Source organism: Microtus oregoni, unplaced genomic scaffold (assembly GCF_018167655.1).
Source record: "Microtus oregoni isolate MIOR12 unplaced genomic scaffold, Mior012 000050F_ref0000143, whole genome shotgun sequence".
NCBI classification, from domain to species: Eukaryota; Metazoa; Chordata; class Mammalia; order Rodentia; family Cricetidae; genus Microtus; species Microtus oregoni.
The window spans coordinates 15893804-15916810 of NW_024543256.1; the positions used below are offsets into that span (position 1 = coordinate 15893804).

A 23007-nucleotide genomic window follows, 5' to 3' on the forward strand; every position below is an offset into this window, starting at 1 on the left:
ATCAAGTCCAGCTGGATTGGCAAGCTCCAGGTTCAGTGAGAGACCCTGTCACAAAATAGAAAGTGAAGAAGACAGCCAACATCAGCCATCAACCACTGGTTCACACACACACACACACACACACACACACACACGAGTGTTCATGTGTACCTGTACGCAAGTGCATAAACACACACAGAGAAACAGTAAAACAAAAGACACTGGAAGGAATATAAGAAAGCAGTATGTCCCTCAGATAAAATTATATGGTCATAATTATTTTGCTATTGCTTCTACAAAGCCATCTGATCTTAGGAAAAGGGAACAAGGCATCCTGACCAAGCCAATGGACAGACAATCTTATTTGCTTAGCAATTCTACCCAAGGAAAAGATCAAGCGGTGCCTCCAGAGGAAATGACATAAGTATCCCCTTCAATATAGTCATGTCAATGTATCCCACAAAACCAAGGATATTTCTGTATTACTTAGATAGATGCAAGTCTCTACAGACCTGCAGTGACTAACCATATGTCCCAGGTACTTAGCAATGAAAGACAGGTGCACCTGCCTGATAACTGTAAAAAAATGTCGTAGTTGTAAGCATTCAGACATGTGATCAATGAAGAAGTCAAAGGGTTCTTAGGCCACGGCAGTCAATACCCCTCAGATATCACTCACTCTGTAACGGGCATCTCCATGATACTTTTTTGTCCAACTCAGTGGAGTTTGGAAGTTCACCACCCGCATTACCTTCTGCCTTCTGCCAAACGAATAAGGTCTGAGAGTGGCACACATACCAAAGGGAGCCCCAGTTTGGGAAATCCAGCAAGCTTTTGTGCCATTTTCCCACTGGCCATTACCTTACGGCTTATTTTGCACCAGCTGCCTTTCTGCTTTTCTTCTTTGGAATACTGCAATCTCTGCTGGTTGCAAGCCATGGCCCACTTGCCTGCAGGACAACAGACACGGAGCTAAGTACAAAAAGAGTATGTCAAATTGGGGCATAGGAAAACTGACCATGTGGTTAAGTCTGAATTCCACTTACCCATCTTTGCCCACCGGAGGAGGTATAGGAAGAGGTTTTGTGAAACCTTTTTTCCCAATGAGCCAGAAGGTCTCCTCTGTGCCTTTGCCCTTATTGAAAATACAGATAACCTTAAGCACATAAGAACCATTTTTTTCTAAAGACATCCTTTCGTCAGTAGGGTACAAGCATTCAATTCAGCTCCACAATAGTCTCCATTCTCCCAGTGGCAACATTCCTTGTGCCTATTTTTCTATATGGCCTCCTCACCATTTGTACGTGAGGCATGACAAGCTACGGATTCAAATTGAGCACCATATTAAGCTGTCATTCAGATATTCTGTGTACTCACCACTAGGCAGTGCCATCTTCAGCAGTGGACTTTTTACTTCAAAGCAATCAAGCATCTGGATAGTTAACTGAAGGTGCTGTTTATTATTTTGGCCCTGATCTTTTGGCATTAAGCAAGCCACTAACTTTTCCTTCTAGCATATATGCATGCAGAGTCTACTGTTCCCCATGCTCTACAATCCAACAACTTGTAGAAAAACCCAGAAGAGAAAGTAAATGTTATTTCCAACTTTGCTTTTAAACCCAAGACATCTTGATTGCTGTGAGAACTCTATATTTACACAGCATATTTTTTTATGACAAAGGATTCCTCTTGGTAGAGTAAGACCCTAAAGATGCCCCCATTTATAGGCAAGTTGGTTGGCTGTCAAGACTCACAGGTCACCAGGTGATGGTGGCACATGCCTTTAGTCCCAGCACTCAGGAGGCAGAGGCAGGCAGATGGCTGAGTTCAAGGCCAAGCTGTTCTGTAGAGTGAGTTTCAGGACAACCAAGGCTACATAGTGAGACTCTATGAAGTAGTAAGGGCAGCGGGGCTGCGTTCCCAGCACCCCGGCCGCCTGCTCGGCTAGCTTATGCCCCAAAATAATTACACATCATGTCCTTAGGTCCAAATTTCAAATTCAAGGCATCAAAATATCTATGTTGGATTAGCTCAGCAGCATTTATAAATAAATATCTTTTAGTAGCTTTTGCTCTTTCCTCAGCATTCAAACAATTCAAAGAGAGCATAATAGCATACAGTATCAAAATTCTCTGTGTATTTTCCATCTTTGTGCAGCTTTGTTTTAACCTCTATTTTGTTTATTTTTACTTTTAACTCTTTGCTTTTTGAGACAGGTTCTCTGTATCTTTGACCTGAAGTAACTCTGTAGACCAGGCTGTCTTTGAACTCTCAGAGATCCGCCTGTCTCTGCCTCCCAGGCGTTGGGATTAAAGGTGTATGCTAATACACCTTGAACTCACAGAGAACTGTTTGTCTCTGCCTTCTAGGCACTGGGATTAAAGGCGTGTGCTACCACACACAACAACTCTCTTCCTTTTTTTGTTTTTTACTTTAAGAACTTCAACTTTTAGTCTGCATATATTTTTAACACACTTCAAACCATTTAGAAATTTTCTTTGTCTTTGAATCTCTCTTTACTGTATATCTCTCTTTTTCTGACCACATGAGTCTTTAATTTACCAAGCAATATCAGTAGGATTAAATGCGTGGCTTTGCTAGCTAGATCCAGTCCATTTCTTAGCTTTCCAGCCTCATGGCAAATATACAGGCTGTAGCTATGTTTACTGCAACAACTGTATGGCATTTCAAGGTCCCTGCCAGCAAGTGAGCTACAACAGACAACACTCAAGTCCTCTCTTGGTAGCCGGCCCTCCTGCCTCAAACAGTCAGAGTTTGCCCTGGCAGGATGGCCCAGAAAGCCGGCATTTTTAAATGGCGCAGCTTTTTTCCTGCTACGGCTGAAAATCGAAAAGCATGCGTTCAGCTTTTCGTCAACACCATTTAAGTGTTTCGTGGCAGGACCTCTTAATGAGCTGCAGGCTTTGCAGCTAAAGCTGAGTCAGGAAGCCTCTCTTAGATGAGGCGCTTGCTTGCCTCTAGCAAGCAGAGTAGAACCGAGAAATTGCTGCTATCAAGAAGCCAGGCACAATGCTTTCATTTTGTTCTAGAATTACTTCCCAAGCTGTCTCAGGCTTTATGTGGAAGCAGTTGTCCACGTGGGCGCCATATGAAGTAGTAAGGGCAGCGGGGCTGCGTTCCCAGCACCCCGGCCGCCTGCTCAGCTAGCTTATGCCCCAAAATAATTACACAGACACTGTATTCTTTTAAGCACTGCTTGGCCCTTTAGCTCTAGCACTTACAGGCTAATTCTCACATCCCGATCAACCCATCTCTAATAATCTGTGAGAATCGGTCTTACCGGGAAGATTCTAGCCTAGTCCATCCTGGGTCGGAGCTTCATCCCGGGAGCGGGGCATGGCGTCTCTCTCAGGCGTCTGCTCCCGAGAGAGCTGTGTAGTCTCTGAGCTCACTTCCTCTTCCTCCCAGCGTTCTGTTCTGTTTACTCCTCCCACCTATCCTCTAACCAATAAAATGGGCCAGGGCAGTTCCTTTATTAGCCAATGACCTTCCTCCATCAACTCTATCTTGAAAAAAAAATGAATCCCAGGTCTTAGAAGAGGAAGATCACAAATTCGTGCTAATCACCACCAGACTATCTCTCTAAAGAACCTGAATCACCTCCCTCTATTCTTTCCCCCACTTTTCTAGAAAATCTTTCTCTTAAGTGTGCGTCTCTCTCCTCGTTCTTTCAAATACTTTTTGCCTGTTTTCTCATTTCCTCCACTTCACAAGAAAAAATGTTTATTTAGACTGAAAGTCCTATCTTAATAATAATGGCATTAGGCATATGAAAATTAGCATATATACATAGTCTCCAAGAAGTTTGCAAATATTTAGTTCAAACGAACCCTCCAGAGGCAAGTAGAAAAAGAATACTACAAAATCCAAGTTCTATTACCTGCCAACCATGGAACTGACTTTCATACAGCAGGACTGTTTCTCAAGAGGAAAATAAAGGCCAGAATAGGCCCTATCGCTCATTCTTTGATTTCATATATCCTTCCTATACCATAGTTTTGAATAAAAAAAATGGCTCTCTCCTTAAGCATCTCACAAATTAATTAACAAACAAATAAAAAAACAAACAAAAAGAACTATCAGGCCACTTTTTGTAAAACATTAAGTACTACTTGTCTATTTCCCCTTTCATCACTGTACTTAGTAAAATGTGTTACATAACATTGCTTAGTAAATTATTAGACAGTTCCTTTAACTGCAATTCCTAACTTTTGAGCACTTAGAATTTTCATAAGGTTCATAGTGTGAGAACTCAAAACTTGAGGATCCAACCCTTAGCCGTATTTGACTGTCTCTCTTAAGATCTACAGGCCGCCAAGACAGCACATTAATTTCCAGAGAAACTTTGTGAATGTCAAGACTATGAAGAGATTTGGGTGTGTCCTGGGTGACTATGAAATGCCCAAACTAATGCTTGCAAAAGCTGATAGGAGGCAAGATTATAGACCCAGGCAAGGTTCCAAATCAAAGAGTATGCAAAGGTGCTCCAGGGGTTTCCTGGGGTTTGGGAGCTCATCCAAACAGATTCTTGGAATCTGGGCTCCCTGTTTAAACACCCACTTGCACTATTATGAAGACAGGGAGAGAAAGAAAACAAATAGGGCAACAACCAAAGTCAGACACAAACTCTCTCACTCAATATCAATCCCTAGGAAGTCCCAGAAGATCCCTACCCCATCCCGCCCCCACATGTATGCCAAATAATAGCATCTTGTTTTGGCATGATACTTTTAAGATGCTTTGACATCTCCTGTCCTATTTATTCTTTTTAAAGTTCTTGAACATATTTTTATTATCAGTCTCATTCTACAATTGGAACACTGAAGTCCATGACGTTAAATGGCTCATTAATAAGAAAACATAACAGACTAGAATCCAAGTCTACCAGACTGAAAATTATGAATTCCTTTCCCTTCACACTACCTGTTTCTCCAATATATTGAAGTCACAGGGCATATCTAGAGGCCAAAAGTCAACTCTTAGGATCTTAAAGGTTGTGAGACTAATGGGCTTCCTGGTAATCTTCGATAAGAACACACCTCTATGTAGATAAACAGAAACACAGAGAAGATAGGTTACTTGTCTGATATCATGCAATAATTATAGAACAGACCTTCATAACCCTAACAATATTAACTTTTCATTTCTTAGTCATCCCAACCCCCGCCCAGTGTGTGTGTGTGTTATGGGTTAAGAGAAGGAGTAAAAGAAATTGGAAAAGAAAAATCACAAAACAGTGCTAGTGTTTATATACCAGTGAACTAAATACCACTTAATCCCAGAAATTAGAGACAAAGTCTGAAAGCATCCACCTAACACTGAAAACACATATTTTCTGAGAACAATAGTTTAGGGGAACCTTTTCAGAATGTAAGTTTACATAAAAAAAACTTTGAGAAATGGGACTGATATGATACAATATATACAAAATTTCAGCAACAAACTCCAAACTTGTCAAGAAAACAGTGATCTAAGTAAACTCAGCTGAGGGAAAGGATGATAAAAACGGCCTTGAGTTTTATAGAGCCATCAGGAGGGAACTACTTGAGAAGCAGAACTGGCAGGTTAGGTATTGGTAAACTTGGTGCTGATATAAGTGCAACACAGGGTTAAGTGGGCATTAGGGTTGCTCTCCTGATAGGTCAAGCTTCTCATCTGTAAATGATTCCTTTCCTAAGCTACCTCGGCTTCCTCATTTTTGGTCTCTTTCTTTATATACCCAATCACCGTGAATATGCAATGTAATTATTATATTCTATTCTCTTGCCCAATCTAAGCCACTGCCTGAATTCCACTAAGGGAGGCCACATAGGAAAAAAATCACTTCACTGAAGGAAATAAAGTAAAGGAAGAACATTGCTACTGGATCCAAAGGTGGAGCTCAAGCAAAGAAGCTGTACTGGAGGGAGTTCAAGCATCAGTCAGCTGGAAAGAGACCATGTCTGTAGCCACCAACTTTGAAATCACCACTGGTTGGCCAGCACATGTGGTCTTTCTGCCCCCAAGTACTAAGGCGACTTTTTCTTGCAACAACAGAGTGGATGAGGGGTGAAAATCTTGAATTAAGACATCCTAAAGTGTAGTAGCTATATGATACAGTCAGAGCAGGCTTGCATTACCTGTTTCTAACACAGCAAAAACTCCCTTTGCCCAAGTCCTGCTATACAATGTGTATTTTCTGCCTCTCGTGGTGAGGGAGGGGGAATGAATGGGAACCAAAAAGCCTTTCCTATGCTCTCCCTTCTCTTTGGGCCTTCTCTTCTTTCCAATATTCCTATTTGCAATATTCCTTCCTTTCCTCAGCTGTCACTTTTTCCTCTTCACTTTGAACCCTGACCTCTTGATGTCTCTTCCTCATGAGGCTCCTGCCACCCTAAAATACAAGGCCCAGCGGGGCATTTATAAAAAAACTTCTTCCTCGCACTTGTGAGGAATATCTTCCAAAATTCCCTGGGATAGGGGAAGCTTCAGGTTGCAAAGGCTGCTTTGAATTTCAGCCTCCTTTCTCATTCATGTACTGGAAAGTCCTACAGATTCAACTGCCCCTGTCTAGAATCTGTACAGCAATAACAAAAAAAAAAAAAAAAAAAAAAAAGGCCATGGGACGGGACTATAGTCAGGTTTTTTTTTTTTTTTTTCTTTTTCGGTTTTCAAAAGTGAGAGCTCTTCAGCTTTTAGGTGAACTTTCTGAACTTTCTGTAGCAGTAATATGAGGAACCTGCTTCAGCCTTTGTCCCTCAGTGCTGGGAAATGACAGAATCACAAAAGCCTTGAGCCATCCAATTGCTGCCCAAGTAATAACCCTACCCTATCATGTCATTGTGTGAATTCTCTGCAGAAGTGATGAAAAGCCTTTGTCCCCTTATAAGTGAGTCACCCCAACTACCAGAAGATATTAAATATCTATTGGAAGAGCTGAACTAACATGAGGTAGGGAAAGGGGTAATGAACTAAACTTAGGCCTTCAGAAATCTAACTAGATGGAAATCACTACCACCATTCAGGGAAAGTATGCCAATGAGATAAACAAATGCACCACTCTGACTGCCCATCTTTTGCTTTTCCTCACGAACAATCACTTAAACATCATCTTCATATAACATGGTGTTATGGGAGCAAATCAGGCTTATTGAGATTTGGCCTGATTCTGAAGGCAAATGACTATGTGACCCCATCAAAAGCCTTCACCTTTCCAGGTCTTGATTCCTTTTCTGAAATGAGCAAGTTAGATTATCAAATCAGAACACTGGAATCTCCTACATTTAGATCCATGTGACGAGAAAGAGAGGAGAAAAATTCAATGGAAATTCCAAAAGGGAGATTGAATTATTTTATTGCCAAATTCCAGTTCAAATAATAACCTCAACAGAAAGGAAATATACTACTAAATGTTTGCCTTTCATAGAAACAGACTCTGTCCTTATCCCCTACCTTTCCAGTGCCCCTGATCTTGAAGAAATACCTGTGTATATAATGGGTCATTCATTGATGTGACTTAAAAGTCAGAAATGGTGGACACTGAGTGCACTAAAAGAAAATATAAATTCATCAATACTATGACTATGATCAGCAGTAACGAAGAGTAAATAAAATGGAAGTTAGACTATCAAAATAATAGCATAACCCATTAGTAAATCAAATTCTGGACAGATCTTTTAGAAGAGATAGAACTTACAGTCTGAAAAAAAAAACCAGAAAGATTTTCAATTCTCCCACACCCAGTTAAAGGTTAATTGTTCCAAAAGAAAACCAATGAAGCACAAGAGACCCTCAAATGGAACCTATTAACCTCCTAGACAATATCTCAGATGAAAGGTCAGGTCATGCAACAGCAAGGGGTCAATTTGACCCAAAGGTTGAGATGGAGAAAGCAGCACTGTGCTCTCAGCTACAATGTAACTTCCTCTGAGGGAAATGTGACTTCAGGAGCTTGTTGCACTGGCTTTTATTAAGGCTGAATTATTCAGACCTATATAATCCTCCTTTAGATCAAAGGTGTCACTTCCAAAACAGGTACACTTGCAGCCATGTCTCAGTATTATCATATTTAAAACACCAGTGAGAAATAGCCCAAGACTTATGTCCTTCAATATCTTGTGGGCATCAGACATCCCCAACATTTTTTTCATGGGTTGTCGGTGCTTTCAGATGTAAACGTGCATGACCATAGTCTTTCCTAGTCTTACATTAGGGAACTGGATCTTTAAATATTGATCTAGGATCAAATTGTAATTCTTTTTGTTATTTTTTTAAATTTATTTATTTATTAAAGATTTCTGTCTCTTCCCAGCCACCGCCTCCCATTTCCCTCCCCCTTCCCCAATTAAGTCCCCCCCCCTCCGCCCGAAAAGCAATCAGGGTTCCCTGTCCTGTGGGAAGTCCAAGGAACCCCCCACCTCCATCCAGGTCTAGTAAGTTGAGCATCCAAACTGCCTAGGCTCCCACAAAGCCAGTACGTGCAGTAGGATCAGAAACCCATTGCCATTGTTCTTGAGTTCTCAGTAGTCCTCATTGTCCGCTATGTTCAGAGAGTCCGGTTTTATCCCAGGCTTTTCCAGACCCAGGCCAGCTGGTCTTGGTGAGTTCCCAGTAGAACATCCCCATTGTCTCAGTGTGTGGGTGCACCCCTCACGGTCCTGAGTTCCTTGCTCATGCTCTCTCTCCTTCTGCTCCTGATTTGGACCTTGAGAATTCAGTCCTGTGCTCCAATGTGGGTCTCTGTCTCTGTCTCCTTTCATCGCTTGCTGAAGGTTAATATTCAGGAGGATGCCTATATGTTTTTCTTTGGGTTCTCCTTATTTAGCTTCTCTAGGATCACTAATTATAGGCTCAATGTCCTTGGTTTATGGCTAGAAACCAAATATGAGTGAGTACATCCCATGTTCCTCTTTTTGTGTCTGGCTTACCTCACTCATTCTTGAAATTTGCATACAAATGGATGGAAATAGAAAACAAATTGTAATTCTTTACTGAAGACCAACCACTTACTTGCCCCCTGAGACAAGGTCCCTCAGCTTCCTGACACTGTTACTATATGACCTGACACCTTGCTGAGACTGAGTCTTAAGCAAAAGTCCAAGATCTGCTCTCATATATACTCGCAGAAGCAACCCATCTAGAGGCTGGTTATGATCTGACTAGGAAGGCATGGCTGAAAAGAACAAGAACCTTTTAGCATGTATATTCATCTCTTTTCTTAACAGCTCAGTCCCCGTTTGTCTTTCTCACTGAATCACATTCCTGCAAAGCCTCCGCTCAGAAAAGGCTATTCTGTTTCTAAAAGCCATGTCCCTGACTAGTGTCTTCATTCCACTATGTGCCATCCCACTAGCATCTGATCTTCAGGAAATCTTGAAGTAGGGTGAGCCTACAATATAGCTCAAAAGGCAGTTGATTTTAATCACTAACTAGCTATGTGATAAGGAGGACCACTCTTAAGTCCCTAATCATTCCCATTCAAAACTCCCAGTGTATTTAACTGGATGTGAAGGAGATACTGATGAAATTGATTTCTTCATTAAGAAGTTTGTTACACTCCCTAGTGTCACATCCAATATGAGGTCAGAGTTTCTCTCTTATCAGACCTTCACTCAGTGACGGAGCGTACTGACATATTCGGTTCATAGACTTTAGAAAAGCACACTCCCCAGGTTCAGGAGCACAGAGATCACACGAGCATGCTTTGTGTCCTACACAATGCCTTTCTTGCAGAGCCAGGGCTTAAAAAACACTTACTGTGGATGATTCGGTGCATCCATTTTCTCTTCATGCCTGACGACCAGACAAGATGCTACCTAAAGCTCAGAATTTAATTTTTCTTCTCAGCTCCCTATTTCCAAAGTGAAGTGTGTGGCGTTTTCCCTAGAGGGTACCAGAATATGACTTCAGCCTTCTCCGAGCTTACATCAGTGCTAAGCATTGTGCCAAATCTGCATTGCAGTTCCATGCTCATTTTCACTCCATCTTGGGTTGCACTTCAAGCACAAAGTCATATGCAAAGTCATATTCACCCAGCAGCTCCCGGATGACTATCTCCATGACTTCTGCCATATCAGTGGGGTTTTAAAGACTTTCCCAGATGCCAGGAAATTTATGCCGCAAGCACTCTGTAAGTTCTGTGCTGCCCCCTTAATCACGACTGCACAGGCTAGATGGGCTAAGACTGGACCCATTGTAGAAACCTGCTTCTGCTGTACATGAGTGATGTGGAGTGGGGTCACACAGGGCACCACCTGCTGTGCTACATGCCCCCATATCATGGGGGACTAGTTTCAGTATGTGTTGCTGAATTTGAGAAAGAGCTTGCTTAGCAGTGGCCAGGGCTGCTGATGGTTTAAATGATTTCTTTCTTTCACCTAAAAAAATAATCCATGGAATCTGTATGTAGGGTTTAATGGTGTTCTGTATGTTTTCCTTATGATAGCATTTGCTTTGCTTAACCATGGTATAAATAAAAAGGCACATTGTGGTTCTGATGTACCTCAGTAGAGGTGGTGAGTAACCAAGAAACCAATAAAGCATCTTGTCCATAACCACCAATGGCAGAACCATTTATACAGTTTTATTTGCAAGGAAAAGAAGAAGCAGAATTTTTGCTACTTTGACCACTTTGAAGGAAGTAAGGGTTTTATGTGTAGGCAAGTTGGAATTAATTATTTTGGAATTCCAAGCTCCTTAGATTGAAAGATTATTACTAGCTGAGTTCTGCAGGCTTATTTGATAAAGCCAGGGACTCCTGGGGTCCTAACTAGTTGAAAAATTGGACTAAAGCAACAAGCAGCATCCACCAGCTGGGAGGCAGCTGGCTCATGTGCCTTCACAAACTAGTTGAACACTGAAAATGTCAAGTCTCTTACCTAGTTCTTTTCTCTACAGGGCTCCTTCCCACCTACCAGGCTGGCCAATTCTTTCTTTTGCCCAAAGACATTTTTTTTAGTTGTTTTGATCAAATTGACTGGCTGTTTCAGTATCACTTAGCTACAGCTTTATTTCTATAACAGGATAGGTACATGTTCAGTCCAACATCACCCCCTACTGGCTCGCTGTTAGAGACCAGAGAAATGTGTGATAAGTCTTAATCGTCTTGAATTATCTTTCACTTTTCTCCAAAACATAATAATACTGAGTATCCCATTTTCTTCCTCCCCCTCTTGCAGAATCACTTTCCCAATCATGAGATGGCCCCACTCCATCCATTCATCTACAGATACTCACGTAGCCCTGTGGATTCCATCCGAGAAGCTGTGTTCACAGTGTCTCCAAACAAGCAGTATCTGGGCATGGTGAGGCCCACCACTCCAGCAACAACAGGCCCTATTAAACAGCAGGAGAGTGGGACTGGAGTCAATAGGTGTGTACTCGGTGCTACTAGAAGAGACGTGCAAGCAGGACAGGGGTGGCTTCACAGAAGAACCAAAATTGCCATCAAACTGATCTAGAAATCTAAAGGAAGACTGGTGATTGAATAATAAATGCTGGTCTACAAGAAGGCAAATTTGCCATGCTCTGGACGCAACTACTTTTCTGATTTACACCTCTATTCTAGCAACAGGTTCACTCAAAATGCAAAATCTGTCAACAATGCAAAATAACATCAGAATCAAACCAGAAAAGCCTGAGGAAGAACCCAGGATTCAAACGGGTTTGTTGTGGTGTGGGGAAGGAGTGGATATAACTGTTTCTTATGCCTTAAGGTTGGAAGAATCTTTTAATCTATCTCCCAACTGTGTCTACAAAGAGAATTATTGCTCCAACAATCAGAAAATGTGTAAACAAGTGGAAGTGACTTTCCATTATCTGTGGTAGGAGTGTGGAAGAGCAGTGTGCAGAGATAATCTAAAATTATTTCCCATTTGTCCTTGCAGGAATTTTTGTTCTTATAAAAATGGCCGTGTTACATGTTCAAGATAACTGAAGAAAAAAAAATACTTCAGCAGGCAGACAGAAAAATGAGCTCAACAGTCTATTGAAAGTTCCCATTCTTAGCTTTCTGATTTTTGTTTTTTCTATGTTTAAAATTTTCAGCATTATATTTTTTGCTGTTTCCTAAGTTAAAGGCATTGTTTTGTTTCTAAAGATTCTTTCTGCTGTGAATAAGAGCAAATCAGAACTAAAACTATATTTTTTCATTTTAATTTACTTCTTTCTTTTTCAGTAGCATCAATTTGGGTACCCTGGGAGGCACTATGGGAGTCAAAAACAAATAATGTGCTATCTAAATTATAACAGATATTCACATCTGAATGAAGAGAAGAGACTACCAAGCAGGAAACATTCAAGCAATGTGGCTGAGGCCAAGCAAACTGTACAAAGAGAACTGAAGCGTTTTAGAAAGTGAGGTGTTCAAAAGTGACTTTTTTTAATTTTGAGGGAATAAGCTAGGATCCTCACATTGGAACTATAAAAAAAAAGAATATAGACAGTGCTTATTTTCGTACTCAAGAGTTCAAAATAGCAGTCACAAAACCAGGCTTCAAATTTTGAATATGTATTTATAACATCAGTGTGTGTGTGTGTGTGTGTGTGTGTGTACCTCTCTTTCTCCATCATTTAGATAGACAGATATAGATAGATATAGATAAAGATGGACCCATCCCCTGGGAAGACTTTTTCTATAAAATTCTGTTAATAATATTTGTTATATGAAAGATGATGGGTGTATTGAATTAATGACTTTATTTTTATACTTAATACTTGGAATTATCTTGAGACATAAAGGCTTGAAAACCTACTCACTAAAAATGTCTATGTTTTAAAATGTCTACTATAAAGTCCACGTAGTAAGTTGAAAATGAATAAGAACTATATAAGAGGTAATATCGGCCATGAAATTATAGCCTTAAGCAGGGATTATGTGCTGATATAATTTTTGTTTACACTACACTTGCTTACCCCTTCTTTTAGTTTTCATGACACCTTTAGAAGAACTTCACAATTTGTATGTAAAAATTATATACTTGTACCAATTCCCATTCCTTGCCCAATTCAGTATTTTTCCAATTGATTATCTAGGTAATAGCTATATCCCCTGGTACCAAATAAAATGAGGAAATATTTATTTTACATGAAAAAAAAAGAAAGTGAGGTGTTATATGAAAGAGGGTTTCTGCAGGCAAGGCTTTCCCAGCCTCTTGGAAGGTGACTAGGATTCAGTTACAGGGAAAAAAAGACATAAATCAAAGGCTTGTGGTTGGGATTTCAGCATGCATGGACTTTGGGGAAGCTCTTAGAGAAAACATTCTACCAATTTAGGCCCCCAGGGAGAAACTATAGATAAGTAAAGGTTAAATAGGTTGTACAAAAATATAGTCCTTGGCCCACTAGAGAATTTTGAGCAAAGGTTATATAAAAAATATTCTTTGTCTTTTTTTCTTCTCTGGTCAGTGTATTGGATTCATTGAAGCAGGAGTGGATGACCCTATAGAAAAGCTATTGGGCATTTGGTGTCACAAAAAATGAACAGAAGGCATTGGAAAGGAGGTATGGTGCAAAGTCAGCAGCCAAAGTGGGCACCAAATAGATAGGCATTAGGAAAAGAGAACCGGCAGACTTGGTAGCTGTCTGATTGATAGCCATGACTAATTGGCATGGGGCTCTAAATTTATGTTCATTCACTGGAAAAGACAGTCTGAAATTTTAAATATGTTCTATTTGAAATAATTAGAAAGTACCCAAACTGAGGGACACTTGGGACACTGCAGACATGACACTGGAGCACAAATGAGAGCAGTGGATTTTCTTTGGAGAAAGAGTGAGCAGCTGCTATATTTGATGCAAAAATATGGCTAAGTATGGTTCCTGCTGCCAAAGAATTTGAAGTCTAGTGAAAGTGTGATGTGGCAGTCCCCTCTATGTGCTGTGATTTCCATTAATGAATAAAGAAAATGCCTTGGCCTGTTGATAAGGCAGAACTTAGATAGGTGGGGAGGACTGGACTGAATGCTGGGAGAAAGGCAGAGTCAGAGAGACACCACAGAGCAGCCAAAGACAAACATGCTGAATCTTTGAGGGTAAGCCACTGCCACATGGCGATATACAGATTACTAGAAATGGGTTAAATTAATATAAGAGTTAACCAGTAAGAAGCTAGAGCTAATGGACCAAGCCATGTTTTAATTAATACAAATTCTGTGTGATTATTTCCATTTTGGGCGGCCAGGACCAACGAGTGGCCCCTTGTAACAGAAGTGCAAACAAGACAATGTGGATTATGCTGATAGTTATGGGAAGGATGAATAGAGAGAGGCAAGCATGGAAGCAAAATGATGTTATTACAAGGATTGATCCAGGAAGGAGATGCTGGTGGCCTAGACTTGAGTAGTGATTGTCAAAAGGGCACAACACAGACTCAAGGAATGTTTTTTTTAATATTTATTTATTATGTATACAATATTCTGTCTGTGTGTATGCCTGCAGGACAGAAGAGGGCACCAGACCCCATTACAGATGGTTGTGAGCCACCATGTGGTTGCTGGGAATTGAACTCAGGACCTTTGGAAGAGCAGACAATGCTCTTAACCTCTGAGCCATCTCTCCAGCCCCTCAAGGAATGTTTAAAAGGACAAAAAGTTTAAAAACTAGCTGTTGGGGCTGGTAAGATATTTCAGAAGAGAAAGGCAGTTGCCACCAAACTTGACAACCTGAGTTTGAGTTCCAGGACCAACATGATAGAAGGAGAGAAGCAAGTACTGTAAATTGTCCTCTGACCTTCACACAAGCACTGTGGCATAAACACACACACACACAGTCAAGTAGAATAAATAGAAGTTGGTTGAATACTGAAGGTCAGAGGGAGAAAGGAGTCCAGGATGGCATCTAAGATGATAATCGGGTCGTTGGCAGTAACGCTAAATGAAATATAAAACATGGTGGAAGGACATGTGTATGGGAAGAAGACATGTTAAGTCTGAGAACAAAGTGAAATGCTCAGGTGGAAATGTCGTTAGGAAGCGTGACACATATAGGTGAAGCTTAAGAGAAAAGACTGTCCTGGAGCTGTGGTGTTAAAAGGAAGTAATATAATAATATTTGAAGTTCTAAAAATGTGGTTATAAAATAGATACATAAATCATCTACAGTCACCAGCATATATGTAGTAGTTAAGAGGAAAAGATATAAGGGGAGGGGCTTTATTTGAGAGGGGATGAGTCCAGGAGAAAAATACTTTTGAATCATTGATTACATTATCCTAAATATCACAAATACTTGGTGATCTTGTAGCATAGCAGACATAGTCATGGTGGTGAGAAATGAGAAGGACAGACTGCAGCATCTATGGTGTGGAACATGGGCTGCTGTCCACAGCAGTGTTATAAGTGGAAGAGAGAAGAGAAACCGGCTAGGCAGAAAGTAATGAAGCACTTCTGGATACCAGGCTAATGCAGCTGTCCAGAATCAGGGGACATCTACATAATTCTCCTTCCTCGGCTAAGTCATCTATGAGGTGCATGGAAATGATTTCTCTTGCTTTGGCTAGCTTCCATTACCTGAGTGCAGACCTATTCGAATTCTGACTGGCACTTCTGGCATGTGTCGCATCTTAAAGGTCCCCACAGAGCTCAAGATATCCAGAGACATGTTGGCAATCTCAGCAGCATGTCTACTGCCATTCCTCTTTGGGAGGCCCGAGGCCACCATGTAGGCATCTCCAATGGTCTCTACCTAGAAATTATAAAAAGTAGGATTAACAGACACGTAACCTGTTCATGTTCTTTCCCACATACACAGGGTTTCAAGAGTATGTGGAAGCCACATATATAAAGTGAAGAAGGCAGCTCGGGGCTGTCAATCATTGACAAGCCTAAATGTACATCAGAATCATTTAAGGAGCTTTTTTTAAAATACTGATGCATACGCCTCACAACCAGAGATTCTGAAGTATAGCTTCTTCAAAGGCTATTGAATGACTCTACAAAAGTACCAAGCTTCTGGAAATTTCTGTATGATGAGAAAATAGAACTACCCCTAAGATGTTCCTGGCAAATTAGTTGGGGAAAATGTACCCAAGATACTGTCAGAGAGAAAGCCCTTCTCTAGTGAATTTTAGATAAATGGGCAGCCTTGGGAAAGTACAGGGAAAGGGAAAAGGGACAAAAAGAGTCTGTCCCCCTGACTTGCCTTGCTAATATGATCATCAGTGTCATAAATCTTTTGGGTATGAGAACTAGGTCTTTCCCCACCAATCACCTCCTTCTCTCCTATGCTATATCTTCGAGGGGGCGATAATTCTGGCCTTTGACTATTCTGCAAGAACCAGAGGTTAATTAATAACATTTTAAATTTTTTAAAAAAGAACCAGGGCTCGACACTTGGAAGTAAAGACGAGTCTCTGCTCCTCATCTTCCCCACAGAGTGTGCTCACTCTGAGTTAACTCGTACATGGAAGCTTTTCAGAAAAATTCAAGTCACAAGCAAACTGGACGGACTTCAATGAAATGCAAGAGTCTGGATAGCCTACTATATATGAGATTATAGCTAAAAAGCAATGCAATTCTGAAGACATACTGCCATGCATAGAGAGTCTCAGAGTCACCACTTACAATTCAGGGACTTCCTCTATCCAGTGTGCTTATCTTTAAAATAAGATAATGTCAGTCCTCATAGAATTCTTAGGACTAAATAATTTAATGTACATCAAAACACTTAAAGCTGAGCAGGTGGATGATAACATATATTAAATATAAGCTATTGCTACTGCTACCATTATGACCACCTCTAACAACGATAACAAAAAGCACGTCTTAAAGCCAGTCTTAGGACTATGGTTATTATTCAGTTCCATAAAATGAGGTTTAGGATTCAGCAACAGGGCTCACATAATGACTTTCTAAATTTAAATCAATAATAATAGACCTTTGACCCCATGGGACTTTTGCTTCAACGTGCTTCCCCTCAGTCTCCCAGCATTGGTATGGTTTGGAGGGATAATCTCTGCAGTCAGATAGTCATGACATCTTTCACAAAAGAAGAGTTACAATGCAAATGTCATTTGGGTGCAGTGAGTTAGTGGCTGGCCATTATCAGAGCATGGTAGCTGACCATTTAGCTTTGATAAGTTGTTAGCCCAGAGACCTCAGGGATATAGATGAGGACATTAGAAGAACACAAAGCCTGGCTCAGGCGAGCACTGGAGTGTAGATGGCTATGAGGAATTATGGGATCTATCCGTCAAAGGGCACTTCAAGGAAGCAAAAGCACAGGAAAGGATCTGGTTGAAATGGGGCAGTGGAAGAAGCAAAAGCGAAAACAAATCACCAGCTTCTGCAGCAGACTTCTCACATCCATTCCAGATTACCAAGGGCCAAGGGAGGTGACGCCAATTCCATAGGTAAGGAAAATGGAAAGGCATACAGCTTTGGTTACTCACTGATGGTTCAATTTTTATTTTCTTTGCAATCTTTTGTTTTAAATAAACAGGCTTGAAAATTTAGATTCCAGTTTTGGATTCAGACAGTCCTGTTCCATCTTAAAAAAAAAAACAAAAAAAAAAAAAACACTAACTCCATATTGCAGCCAAGAAGTATTAGAACAGCTAATGGCCTCATCCCCAGGACCCCCAATGATTGTCAGGCAAGACAGAAACCCCAACAACACAAGTGTAAGACTTGTATGACAAGAACTTTAAATCTTTGAAGAAAGAAATTGAAGGAGACACCAGAAAGTGGAAAGATCTCCCATGATCATGGATAGGCAGAATTAACATAGTAAAAATAGCAATCTTACCAAAAGCAACCTACACATTCAATGCAATGCCAATCAAAACACAGCAAAATTCTTCACAGACTATGAAAGAACGGTACTCAACTTCATATGGAAAAGCAAAAAACCCAGAATAGCCAAAACAATCCTGTACAATAAAAGAACTTCTAGAAGCATCACAATCCCTCACTTCAAACTCTACTACACATCTACAGTACTGAAAACAGCCTGGTATTGGCATAAAAACAGACAGGAGGACCAACGGAACTGAATTACAGATCCAGATATCAATCCACACACCTTGGAACAGCTGATTTTTGACAAAGAAGCAAAAAGTATCAAATGGAAAAAAGAAAGCATATTTAACAAATGGTGCTGGCAAACTGGATATCAACATGTAGAAGAATGAAAATTGACCCATATCTATCACTATGCACAAAACTCAAGTCCAAATAGATCAAAGACCTCAACATAAAGCCAGCTTCACTGAACTTTATAGAAGAGAAAGTGGGAAGTATACTTGAACACATTGGCACAGGAGACCACTTCCTAAACATAACCCCAGTAGTACAGACACTGAGAGAAACAATAAATGGGATCTCCTGAAACTGAAAAGCTTCTGTAAAACAAGGACATGTTTAACAGGACAAAATGGCAGCCTACAGAGTGGGAAAAGATATTTACTAACCCCACATCAGACAGACATCTGATCTCCAAAATATACAAAGAACTCAAGAAATTGGTCATCAAAAGAACAAATAATACAATAAAAAAATGGAGTACAGACCTAAACAGAGAATTCTCAACAGAGAAATCTAAAATGGCTGAAAGACACTTAAGAAAATGTTCAACATCCTTATTCTTCAGAGAAATGCAAATCAAAACAACTCTGAGATTCCATCTTGCACCTGCGTGAATGGCCAAGATCAAAAACATTGATGATAACTTATACTGGAGAGGTTGTTGGATAAAGGTAATATTCCTGCATTGCTGGTGGGAATGAAAGCTGGTACAGCCCCTTTGGATGTCAGTGTGGCGATTTCTCAGAAAATTAGGAAACAACCTTCCTCAAGACCCAGTAATACTACTTTTGGGTATATATCCAAAGGATGCTCAATCGTGCCACAAGGACGTATGCTCAACTATGTTCATAGCAGCATTGTTTGTCATAGCCAGAACCTGGAAACAACCTCAATGCTCCTCAACCAAAGAGTGGATAAGGAAAATTTGGTACATTTACACAATGGAGTACTACACAGCGGAAAAATTAATGACATCTTGAATTTTGCAGGCAAATGAATAGAGCTAGAAAACATCATTTTGAGTGAGGTAACCCATATCCAGAAAAACAACTGTACTCACTCATAAGTGGTTTTTGAACATAAATTAAAGAAAACAAGCCCACAAATCACAATCCCAGAGAACTTATACAACAATGAGGACCTTAAGAGAGAAATACATAGATCTAATCTACATGGGTAGTAGAAAAGATACGATCTTTTGAGTATATTGGGAGCATGGGAACCTTGGGAAAGGGTTGAAGGAGAGGGGAAAGGTAGGAAGGGGGAAAGAGAATAATGTAGAACTCAATAAAAATAAAAAAAGAAGGTAGAAAAAATAGAAAACTCTAACCTCAGTGAGGTAACTCAGACCCCCCCAAAAATGAATATAGTATGTACTCACTCATAAGTGGATACTAGATATAAACATAGGACAATGAGCCTATATAGTTCATAATCTTAGAGAAGCTAAGTCATAAGGTGAACCCAAAGAAAAACATACAGACCCACTGAAAATTGGAAACAGACATGATCACCTGACAAAATTGGGAGCTTGGGGGCAGAGGGGAGAAGAGGAGCATTGAGGAGAACTTGAGGGAATGGGATAGTCAAGATGGAGGAAGGACAGATAGGAGAGCAAGGAAAGAGATATCTTGATTGAGGGAGCCATTATTGGGTTAGCAAGAAACTTGGCTCTAGAAAAATTTCCGGAAAACCACAAAGATGACCCCAGCTAAGACACTAAGCAATAGAGGAGAGGGTGCCCAAACTGGCCTTGCCCTGTAGTCAGACTGATGATTATCTTAAATATCACCACAGAACCTTCATCCAACAACAGATGGGAACAGAGGCAGAGACCCACATCGGAGCACTGGACTGAGCTCGCAAGGTCCAGTTCAAGAGTGGAAGGAATGAGAATATGAACAAAGAGGTCAAGACCATGAAGGGTTCATCCACTGAAACAGTTTCCCTGAGCTAATGGGAGCTCACCAGCTCCAGATGGACTGGGAAGGAACAAGAACAGCACCAAAATAGTCCCTCTGAATGTGGTTGACAGTTGTATGGCTGGGGCAGACTGAGGGGCCACTGGCAGTGGCACTGGGATTTATCTCTGCTGCATGTACTGGATTTTGAGATCCTATTCTCTTTGGATGGATATCTTGCCCAGGCTAGATGTAATAGGGAGGACCTTGGACCTTCCACAAAGCAAAGTGCTTTACCCTCTCTTAGGATTAGAGGAAATGGGGTGGGAGGGTATGGGAGGAGGGGAGGAAGTGGGAATATGGATTGGTATTTTTTTTTAAAAATCTAATAAAAAAGGTTTCATCATCCAAAAAAAAAAAAAAACACTAACTCCATATTGCAGCCAAGAAGTATTAGAACAGCTAATGGCCTCATCCCCAGGACCCCCAATGATTGTCTGAGCAGAATCAGCTGGATTGATTGAACTAGTGGTTGTGTTACTGCCCATGCTCATCTTTGATTTTAGTTTCAACTGAATTAGCTTTTAGTGATTTGTTTTTCTCTTCAGGCTTCTTGAGTTCAACAAGTTAAGACAGGTAGTCTGATTCCATAGATTTTTTTTTCCTCCACAGTGGTTTCCATGTGCATTTCTTGATTGGTTTGAAGCTCCTGCTGATTGACAGGTATGATGCTTATTTCTGAACCCTATTTAGATAGCATATTTTAGCCTGTAAGGGTCTCTATCAGTCTAATCTGAGATAAATACACTGCCAAGTATGTGATTTGAGAGTTGGACCATTTGAGGCTACCATAAAGGATCCAATACATGAAGCTGCTCATTCTCCAGCTCTTCCATGGTTCCTGAGACATGAGTTATCTAAACTTGGGGATATTTGAGGCATCTTTTATCTCCAATACAAGTATCCATGTCACTAGCAACATAGAAATGTCTCTACAGAACTATGAGACTTTTAGTCATTTTCTACCTATTCCTACCCAGAGACAATATACCATGTAGAAAGGATAATAGTAAGGAAGCACACTGCCAACAAGAGTGAAAGGAGTTATCTGTTATCTCCTTATTTTCTGCAACCTTTGATTTTTTAAAACAGAGTGGAACTAAGCTGGAAGGATAAGAAATGGTGAATTAACACTTCCTCAAAACTTAGATGAATAGATGTACTTTGGGTTAGCCTGTATCAGTCCCCAAAAGTTGCATTTGTAAGAGCACCCTGGTGTAATGCTGTATTCCTAGAAACAATACCTAAGGGGAAGAGCAAATTTCCATAGCATGTATTATATATACATAAACTTGACCTAGAATCATTCTGTAGCAGCCATCAACTATGAAAAAAATCATCTTTTCATTACCCAGCACGATACATTGTCCATTGTGAAAATGCATTCACTGAACTACAACATGGCTCCCCATCTTAACCTCTTCTTGGTCATAATTCTAAACAACATCTCAAAAGAACTCTCTCAGACAATCTGTTCCTTGTTTGAGACTTCTTCTACTTGGCCTTCATTTCCAGCAAAATACCAGTGGAGTGAAGTGCTATCTTAATTTTTATTTCTAAAAGACAATATTCTGTGAAATTGCATCCTTAAATTTTGGAAAACCCATAAATCTCATGTAAAAATTTTCATGTGAGAAAGCATTAATCTGCTAGTTATCATACCTTGTAGACATCATGGCTACCAATGATGGCATCAAAGAGTGTATACAGGTCATTCAGAAGATCCACCACTTCAATGGGCTCACTCATGGCTGAGATGGTGGTGAAGCCCACAATGTCACTGAAGTACAAGGTGACCAAGTCAAATCCCTCAGGTTCAACTGTGCAGCCCTTCTTGAGGGATTCAGCAACTGATCTGAAAAGCAGACATAGCTATTCCTAAGAAGAGAGCACCCTCCCCTCCCCAAGTGCCACACACTAAAGACAATTTCTCTAAAAATCACTGTCAGGAAAATGATGAAAAAGAGCTTCACTTGGGCAGAGTATTAATGATTTCATTCAACAAGTATATACTGAGCACAAGCAGTATGTCAAGCACTGGGCCAGGTGATGTGGGAGACCCCTCTGTGTGCTGTGATTACCATTAATGAATAAAGAAACTGCTTTGAGCCTATAACAGAGCTATAAGGGAACAGATCTAGGCAGGGGAAAACCAAATAGAATGCTGGGAGAAAGGAGGTGGAGTCAGAGAGAAGTCATGGAGATAGATATGCTGAAACGTTGCTGGTAGGCAACAACCTTGTGGTGATGCACAGATTATGGAGATGGGTTAAATTAATATGTAAGAGTTAGCCAATAAGAAGCTAGAGCTAATGGGCCTAGCAGTGTTTTAATTAATATGGTTTCTGTGTGATTATTTCAGGTCTAAGCTAGCCCAGCAGCCGGGAACCAACAAGTGGCCCCTCCCCCAATAGCCTGGTGCTTTAATATAACTTGAAAAGATAGATATGGTCTGTGTTTCCATGGAGTTCCTTCAACTCCCAGGGCTTCTACTTCACCCACTCAAAGCCACTGGGAATACAGAGGGTGAAGGACAGGGGGTGGGGAGACACAGTTGGTTGATGGGTAACTTTTTTCGCCTTTTTTAAAAAATGGAACACACTGTTATAATGCTTCACACTCCTTGGGAGTTCACACATACAGTGGCAGCATCTGTGTTAGAAGCTTTTCTGTTTTCTGTTTTTCAATTTCCAGTTCTTCAGTCCGTTCCCGGATCAAATCTTCCAGGTTGCTAGAATACTGCTCTAACATCCGAAGCATGGAATCGATAATATTAGTCTTTTTCCCTTTATTGAAATATTTAAACTGAAAGTAAAAGAGAAAGAAAAGCCTATGACTGCTTGAGCGTCAAACTCAGTAATGATGGAGTAGGCCTCATCACAAATCTTTTCCTCAGAAGTTCCACATCAGGAGAGATGAGCCCAGATATAAATAGGAAACGTCTCATTGTCACCCTGCTCCATTCACAGAGCTCTTTCCCTTCCCTAACCCCAAAACATTTCCCCCATTATTCTGGTTCTTACGAGTCTAGACACAGAGGTTCAGAG

The 23007-nt window shown here is 40.5% G+C and overlaps 1 protein-coding gene across 1 annotated transcript in view; it reads right to left on the reverse strand.

Moving 5' to 3' along the window:
- Positions 1-841: 841 nt before the first annotated feature.
- The window catches only part of LOC121437210 (retinal guanylyl cyclase 2-like), an 85553-nt gene continuing 63387 nt past the window's right edge, over positions 842-23007 (reverse strand). The window contains exons 12-22 of the mRNA XM_041637069.1: positions 22602-22765; positions 21623-21815; positions 15486-15660; positions 11215-11313; positions 10982-10983; positions 9464-9496; positions 8071-8093; positions 6412-6437; positions 1195-1205; positions 1026-1114; positions 842-929 (exon numbers count right to left, since the gene is read on the reverse strand). Of these exons, the coding sequence (XP_041493003.1) occupies positions 842-929; positions 1026-1114; positions 1195-1205; positions 6412-6437; positions 8071-8093; positions 9464-9496; positions 10982-10983; positions 11215-11313; positions 15486-15660; positions 21623-21815; positions 22602-22765 (903 nt within the window). The remainder of the gene's footprint in view (positions 930-1025; positions 1115-1194; positions 1206-6411; positions 6438-8070; positions 8094-9463; positions 9497-10981; positions 10984-11214; positions 11314-15485; positions 15661-21622; positions 21816-22601; positions 22766-23007) is intronic.